At 45.4% G+C, this 8,843-nt stretch overlaps 1 protein-coding gene across 1 annotated transcript in view; it reads right to left on the bottom strand.

Moving 5' to 3' along the window:
- Positions 1-5,648: 5,648 nt before the first annotated feature.
- The window catches only part of PLA2G4A (phospholipase A2 group IVA), a 62,789-nt gene continuing 59,594 nt past the window's right edge, over positions 5,649-8,843 (bottom strand). Inside the window, exon 17 of the mRNA XM_026062842.1 lies at positions 5,649-8,204. Within this exon, the coding sequence (XP_025918627.1) occupies positions 8,073-8,204 (132 nt within the window). The 3' untranslated portion in view covers positions 5,649-8,072. The remainder of the gene's footprint in view (positions 8,205-8,843) is intronic.

Below are 8,843 nucleotides of genomic sequence, written 5' to 3'. Positions count from 1 at the left end.
CTTAGCCAGCCAGTCTTCCATCCCTCTCTTGCCCGGTTGGCGGAGGCCTTTTAAAAGAGTTTCGAACATTGAAACTTCTCCCCGCTTTACTCCCGGTCCTCATAAGTTGACTCTGCAGCCCTGACAGCCACAGCGATGACGGCCTTGACCCTTTTTCCCTTGCAAAAAACAAGTATTGCTCATACTGAAAACAAGTTGCAAAACAGCCAGACGTCCGCAAACCAGAAATCTGATTTCTGCTCCGGCTAAATCTGGAGAGGCTTCGCTCCCAGTGGACCGTCTGACGCTGCGTGTATCACCGCGCAGCTCAGCAGTTGTTATTTGACCTGCTGCCTTACCCCGGTTCGCAGCTATATATGAAGCTTCTTGTACCTAAGTAAGGAAGAAAACGCGGGTGGCCCTTTCACTAGTATTAAGAACAGCATCTAGACAGACGCTGATTATTCATTTGCTTTCGTTCAGGATGTCCCACCGCAGCAAGAACATGAGTCGCCGCGCTGCGGGATAGGCAGGTGACGAAGCTGAATCTTAAGGAGGCCTTGTGGGAAAAACGAAGCTGTGACATTTTGCTCTTTTTATTAATCCTTTTGCTAACACGAGCCACAGTTCCCGTGATCCCCCTTTACTGCTGGATCCAGCCGTTGTCCGTTAGGGAATTAATGAAGCCCCCTAATTACAGGCATCTCAGGCTGGTCTGGGCTTTGTTTCCATTCCTGCTTTCGAAAGCGCCACATAAGAGGCACAGAAGAGAGCACTGATTTTTCTCTAGGGAAATCAAGAATACGTAATACTCGGGCCTGGCTTCTGCATGTCACTGCCACAGCCTTTTTCCCGTTTCCTAATGGTTTGTTTTTCCTACTTCCAGAACAAAAAGAAGAAAGCCATGTGGCACATTTCACCAGAACACTTTGCAAAGAGATTTCCAACCTTCGCACTGCCCTTTTTAGCAAGAAAGCAGAGAAAAGCAGATGCTGGTGAACTCCTATTGCTGAAGAAATCCGATTGCTGAAGAAGGAAGGAGAATTAGCAGAGAAAGGATGGATGGAGGCAGAGGAACGGTGCTAAGATGGTTATCCRGACACCAGCAGCTTCCTGAGGTGAGAAGGGAGGGAGGAGGAAGCAAAGGAAAAGAGCACCAAGCTCTGATAACAAAATAAAGAAAAGGAAACGGCTGAGAAGGACGCACAGAGAGTTCCCGATACCAAATTACTATCTCCTTTTCTTCTGTCAGGCCTTTGCCCCATACAGCCCCGAAAGAGAGAGCGCAAAGACGCGAGGGCACGCAATAATAAAAAAGGTCTACGGTCAGGTGGGTCATTGCAACCTGCTCTAAAGAGGCTTCTCCATCTAAAGGTGGAGGAAAAAAGGGGGCTTTAAACAAGCTGTCCGAAGAGACGTGAAGCTCAAGGTGAAGTGGCAAACCTGCACTAATCAGGGCCTCTACCAAAGCACCGGCTAAGTATCTGAACATGGCTAAGGTCAAGCGCGCACCGGTTCAGAACGGGCAGCAAAACTACTTAATTGGTGTTTCTCCCTGGACTTCCTAGGCAAATGGAAAAATGCTGAACACCGCACAGGAACCGTCATTGGTTCCATCACAGAGGAAATCGTCAGTTATGAGGCTGATCATTGCAACAGCGCTGTAAAAATATGCTTTTGAGACTGCCTGTGGCATGCGTCTAACTCCRGCGTTGATTTTTTTTTTTAGCCGCTGATTCAGACCTCGGTCCCCYGTATTCCTCATCGCTCCTGGGCTGCGGACCAGAGCCGGCGTGAGCACCAAAAGCAGCGGGGCCATCTCAGCGGCCAGGTCAGGTCACGACTCCGGACACAGTCGGGATTCCTAAGCAACGTCACCAAAGTCGCCTGATCTGCAGCTGAAAGCAAGAGCTCCGTCAGGCCTACGCCTCTCCTGCCCCYGCTGGACAGACTGACATCCCTGTCTGCCAATAAGCGGATATTAGCCCAGCAATTCAGGCTGTATCTATTTCTGCTGACAGCTAGCCCGGATTAGTTAGTGTCATAAACAGTATTTGACTGTAAYGCAAAAATGTCCTGTAGCAAATCCCCCGGATTTAAAAAAGCTGGACCAGAAGGAAGCATACGTATTAAATCTACAGCTGCAAAGTATCAGCGTTTCTAATTCCCAACCATACTGGCAAAATCCTTGCCTCAATTTCTTTTAATGTCATTACATTAATTCCTTTTCATATTTTCCAGAACACACCCTAAACAACATGTTGGCAAAAAAATGCCTCTAACGTGTACTTAGCACAACCTAGACGTGGAACATGCCTCTCGCATTAACCCCRTCCTCTGAAGCACTTAATGACCTGCCTTGCAAAAGAGCCGAGTTTCCATTCGCCTTGCAAGAGCAAGTGCTGGCCCTGTCCATCCCGACCCGCAAGTCCATCCAGAAAACCTGCCCAGGAACGGAAGAGTCCAAATTAGAAAATAAGATTAGAATTAGTCCAAATTAGAAAATGAAGTGTGTAACTTCACCTAAGTAGTTCTATGAGGATAGAAAGTTGTTCCGTTTCAGTACCCAAGTAAGAAGGGAGGTGCTTGTTTGCCCTTGGTCCATCTTGATTTGCCTAAAAAAAGAATAAAAAGTCTGGCTGAGAATTAGATGGGAACCAAAAGGCCAAAACCATCTCCAGCTGCTCAGGTTTCTGTTTCTAGCTTTGCCACAGGCTCCAAGCAGAAAGCACTGGAGAAGTATTGCTCTGATTCAGGACGAAACATTTTCTAACCAGAAAGCTGGCTCCAAGTAAAAAGCCCTCCGAGGCCATTGGACACATGGCTTGAAGGAAACAAAGACAGAAAAGCCTAGTTCAGTGCTTTTAAAATCGTAAGTGACTGGCTTCCAACCAGCATAAAGTCTCCACTCAGCTTTCTAAATGSATTCAAGGGTTTTCTGGCAGCTATTGGAACGGGGCTGAGGATTTCTGGCCYGGCGCGAGCCCTGGGCAGGCCGGCAGGGCTGACCGTCCTCCGCAGCCGCTGCACATCCTTTGCCCTCCGGCACTCGCCCGAGCACCTGGCCACGCTGCCAGGCGCCGCCAACGCATGGCCACCGCTTCCCTTCCTCGYCCCGGCCTGATCGCGCTTTCCACTTACGGCTTTTCTCGCTGTTCTCCGYGCGGCAGCTCCCACATTCGCTTCCCCTGATGCGTGGGAAACTATACAGGTTTTGCTCCCACTTCTGCTTTGCCGCGTTGAGCTCAGGTAGAGGCTGCGCCTCTTCCGCCAGGACCTGCCGGAAGGATAAATTCAGTACGGGGTCACTGATAAATACGGGTTTGCCTCCCACCTACAAACCTGGGGCAATTAAACTTGATCACCCGGTGCTGAACGAGTATTTTCTCCCCACTCACATCATAAAACAAAATGRCTTTGCAAATACTGTCCTAAAAAATGGGGTGAAGATTGTCTCTGTGGTGAGCTAAAAGTTAAACTCAGTTTTGTCAACGGTATTGTTCCCCTGGCTTTTCCCTGCATGAAAGAGAGTCTCGTGTTTTTGTTGTCATGGGGAATTTCTTGCTGTGAACTGTGACGATCTTCCCTTTTACCTAGCGTGAGAAGGGCCAGTGTATATAACTTAATTGGATGAGTCAGGTTCATACCCAAATCCAACCTGTATGTGAAGTGAAAAACCAGTAAGAGTGATGGGCGAATTTACAGCTTCAGGAAACGTCTGCATGCTTGGGCTTTGAGCGAGCATCAGAGCAAACATGTGTTATGCAAATTTATTTGGTTGCACAACTCGCTTCGCAGTGTTACCAACATCACGTCCATCTGTTCGCACAGGGCGGCTCAACGGCTCCCCTCGAAAGCAATCCCGGCGGCGGCGCCRCAAAGCGGAGCGAGGCCTCTGGGCGATCCGGGGCGCGCTGCGGAGCGCACCGGAGCCGTCCCCAATTGCTTCTCGGGTTGCCGCCCCCCCTGCAGCACGCAGGATCAAAGCAGAGAGCCCGGCTGCTGGGGCTCTGAGCCCCTGCCAGAAGGAATTCTCTTCTCGCTGATGCAAACGCGCTCGAGGTCAACGCGCTCGCGTTCTCACGCTCGCCGGGTTAATAGGATTTTTTTCTGCGCGTTTACTTCCGCTGTAAAAAAGCGTAAGCRGAGACTGCAGATGCTTATTCTGACAGCTGGACACTCTGCCCTAAGCCCCTACAGAAAAGACAGAATAACCTCCGAACTGGATGTCACAGGTTTGCTGCCAATCTCGCCTGGAACGGGACAGACGCACGCTCCAAATCTGCTTTGAAGTAGCTGTACTTGACCCGGGAGGCCGAGCTCTCTGCAGCCTTACGCTAGCGCTGTGGCATTTCCATATCCTGCAAGCACTGCCTCAAATAATGCCTGAAATGTGAAATAACTCATTTTCTAAAGCCACCTTCTACCTTCTTGTAAGTACGCATACATTTGGTTGGAAAAACTATCACGGGGATAAAAAAGATGAACCAGGGTTAGGAGCAGGAAGGAGAGGAAAAAAATAATAAAAAAGCATACAAAAATGTATACATTCTTGGTTTCACAGCAGTTGTGAGAAGGTTTTTTTTTCCCTTCGTTATTATTCCCCTTGGGCATAATTTTTAATACACTGTGTGACTAAGACTAGAAGTCTTAATCTTCTGCTCTACAGCTGAGTCAAAACAGGTTTCAATTTCTAGCTTTCTGATCATACCAAGACGGATTTTCTATTTATGGGCATAGGATTAAAGAACTTTTTTGTTCGAGCCTGTAGTGAAATTACAATTATGAATTTACCAGTGAGCTTCTTGGGAGTCCAAGACATTTCAAATGTCATTCGAGAAAGTGGGGACAGTCCCAGGGGACCTTTGCAGAGGGAGCGAGCCGCGGGCCCCAGCGGACAGGCCTGCTGCTGCTGCTGCCGCCGGACGAGGCCCGTGTCGGCAGGCGCAGCGGGGGCAAGGTCCCAGCCGCGCCGGCTCAGGGGACCGCGGCGCTTCGGCACGTCAAACGCTTGTCACGCGCCCCCGCACGCCTTACGACGGAAGGCTTTGGTCCCTCTAACGTTTTACTCGTAGACCTTGTGCTCACAGCCTTGTCTGCCGTACAGGCATGGAACGGAATTACTCACGGATCTGCTGCCAGAAGGATGCCCCGGCGTTTTGGAGCACCTGCCGACCAGAAACTCTTCTTGTCGTGCAGCAAACGCAGGCCGACGTCTGCTTGAGCTGGATTTCATGGAACTGGGTCTGCAGGTTTGGAGGAACGTCTCCCCTTCACCTGCTTTTTAAGAAGTACAGCATTAGAGACAGCAAGGACCCAGCCCCCAAACCCCTTTTGTGTTTCGCTCTAGTAGCTCTTAACAGCACAAAATGACTCGCAGAGTGATCGTATCAGAAAAAAATGGTAGAAACCAAAACGGGGTATTCCCCCCTCCGCTGAACTGCTCAAAAAAGTTGCATTTTTAACATTTAAACTAAAAAGAAAGACTAACCAGCAAAATGTTGAATTTCCTACTTGACAGCTGTCCCACCAGCTTCCACGCACAGGATATCTGTCTGTCTCACACCTTTTCACAATAAAAGTGGCAGTATCGTTAAACAATCAAAATAAACCGTCTGAAAACAATGGATGCCAAACACAGTTAAATTTTATTTTTTATTGTTTGATAACACTGTGATAATACAAACTGTATAAAGCATGACAAAACACTTCCATAAAACAGAGAAGGTAGGTGTTGTAAAATATAAAATACAAATGTTATCATGTTAACCAAAAGGAAGAAAAAATGGATTGAAAAGAAAATATTACAATAAAAGAATGGTACCAGTTTCTTCCTGTATTCAAGCAATTATTGTAAATGTTTAAATTACGCAGCACTAAGATAAGTTACTTTTATTTTCTCTCTTGATTTTAAACATGCTCTAATTCAAACAGAGATAAAACCTATTAATCAATATGAAAAATGCTATTAATCACACATTACATGTAGATTTAAGGAGGGATGGTGCAGTGACTATAAAAAGGAATGCATTATAACTGCTTCCTTTCCCATGGGCTTGCAGATTTTAGCAACTGAAAATAATAATTCACAATAAAAGGAACAGCCACTGAATTAACAATTAACGCTTTGAGAAACGAGGAGTAATTGTAAAAATCATGTTACAAAATTACTATCAAACAAGAAATCAGATACGCGTCCCAGGGGCTTTACCCAGCGGCACGGTACTGGCTGTGACTGCTGCCTCTGCGCTTGCCGGGATCCCAACAGCCCCAGCGACAAGAGGAGGCCGAAAGCGGAACCCTCGTAACGGCAACAGAAGGCTTGAGACCAAAATTTCGCTTAAAGCTCTTGCGAAGAAACCCTCATGGCTTGTGGCCACGACCCTGCAAATAATCCTTTTTTCCCAGTGCTTTTCTTCTCCACCCGATGTGCAGTGCTGGACAAGCAACACGCGCGGCAGCCGGGGACGGTTTTACCCTCTCACCTCGGCAAATACCTTCGCRATAACTCTCAGAGTTATTCAGCCGTTGCCATCTTCCCCTTCAAACGCCGCCAAAAAAGGCAGCAAACTACCAATTGCTAGGATTTGGGTGCGAATTAATCCCCTGCATTTGTAAAAAAGAAGAAGAAGAAGAAGAAAAAAAAAGAAACCACCAGCCAAGCGCTCAACATTTGCACACTCAAATCTTGCACCCGGTCGCCGCTGGTGGCTTTGGAGGCACGACCACGTTTTTCTGTGTGTTAGCACAGTTCTCTACCAGGAAGATTTTCAGCACTGGTTCAGCCGGTACTAAAATAATCTATGTCTATGCATGATCTTTCATTAGTCAAAGTAGTAAAAATATATTTTAAAAAATATAGCCCTTAGCACATGAATTACTTCACATTCTTACCTAGGAATGTTTATCGATCCCTAGTAAACATTGCCACTGTCCCTTTGCAGAAATGTAATGTTTTTCATCATGATCAAACTCTAAATGATTCTTAATTTATTTTAAAGCAATTTGGCCAGAGGTACGTGAACTAACAATTATTTAACACACAGGTACTGCCGGCTCAAAAACTCAAGCAATTTAATTTTGTGAAAAATGAGGAAAAAAATAAAAGAGGTTGGATTTTTTACTGAGTGGATACATATAATATTAAAAAGTAGTGAAGTGGACTTCAATTTGTGTGAAAATATTCGAGATTCAAAGATTCAAAAGCAGATCCCTGTTGGCATCACTCACCAAAGCTCTGCTAACGTTCAAAACCAGCTGAGGATCCTGCTCATAATATTATCAAAGATGTATAAACCCCATTTCTTTACCCGTTTGTTATAAAAAATGTGTGTGTGTTGTGTTGTGTGTGTGTTTTTTTAAGAGACACTGCTCTATAATTAATGCAAGAAAAGCAAAATTTGAAACACAGCTTGATTATGGAGTTTTGGTAAGGCCAATATAGCCAATGGTTATTAGCGATCAAAATCCCATCCAGTACAAGAAATCAACCTTAACAGTGCTGGTAAGCAGCTAAGTGACTTAATATAGTAGGGAGCAGCTATTGCCTAGCAATAGTTATCAGTCATTGACTTTTCAGCCAAAGTCAAAGTAAGTTTTCTCATTTACACAAAGCGGAGGGGGATCTGGGCCCAAGTCCAGGTATACCTCTATATGGTCTCTATTACTCAAGTTTCATTCTATCGTGTTTCAAATCTCATCACGCATTTGAAGCTACGCCCAATTTACATCAATTAAAAATAAGAAAATTGCCCCACTGGGAGAAAACAGTACTTACAATTTTGTAAAAACAAAGAAAAAATACAACACCCCCCCCCGTCCCCCTCACTGTGAACCAAATGACTCTACAGCCAAGATAACCTAGTTCCATAGTTTTTAAAAGGGAATGACCTGCACACTGAAATGTTTTCAATTTTTAGGTTAAAAGCAAGTAGTATAAAATAATATTGAAACTTGAAAATGCACAAGAAACGGTTTTCAGGAGTTTCGCACAGCCCTTTTCGAGAGCAGCAACGCTCTTTATAATGTCTTTTCAACTCCAGTTATAAAGATAGAGGCAGCCTCTTCAGGGAGTGGGACCTACAGCACATCCTCTACGTATGGTTGTCGTTAAGGTGGTTTTTATTAAAGAACCTCCTTGCTTCGACATTGCTTAGAGACACCGAGCAGCGAGACGGATTCTCCTTCCTGTATTCAATGCTTTCCATCATAGCTTGCTTGATCACCTGGAAAAGAGTTGAGCAGCGTGTCATTCAGGGCAAGGACTAACATTTTTATGACTTTTTAACTGATAGAAAAGATCCCATCAGATCTCAACACCCGTGGCTGCTCATTTCCACAGTGCTCCATCACTGACCAAAGCGATTGCTGAGTATTGCTTTGAATTCCATTTTCTTGACTGTATGAGATACTGGTTTCAGTGTTGGCAGATGGCAGAATAGCCCTGGCATCAAAGAAGTCACACGGGAATATACACCATCCAAACTGAGTCCCAGTGCGATTCTGAAGGGTCCGTCAAACCATGAGAAAATGCATACTTAAAGGATATATGAATCACCAATATCTTGAGAAAGTTTAAATCTTCAGTTTTGCTTACTTGGTCCCAAAGACACAAGTTTGACTCACTACATTAAAAGAAAATCTGTATCTGGGATGATGCATTCACAGTTGCACCTGTGAATATGGATAGTCACTCCACTGTTGCTGGGGAAATGGGATCAGATCAAGGTCCTGTGTAACAGTATCAATTAAATAATATAATTAATCGTTACTGGCTGAGTTAGTTGACAGATTTTTCCAGAGATCCTTACAAAATGTTCCATTATCCCTTGTTTCCAGTTAGGAAATCACACATGAATATCTGA

The sequence above is a fragment of the Apteryx rowi genome, unplaced genomic scaffold (assembly GCF_003343035.1).
Source record: "Apteryx rowi isolate R43461 unplaced genomic scaffold, aptRow1 scaffold_100, whole genome shotgun sequence".
NCBI classification, from domain to species: Eukaryota; Metazoa; Chordata; class Aves; order Apterygiformes; family Apterygidae; genus Apteryx; species Apteryx rowi.
Note: the sequence above shows the minus strand (reverse complement) of the source record. Positions and strands in the feature narration are given on the sequence as shown.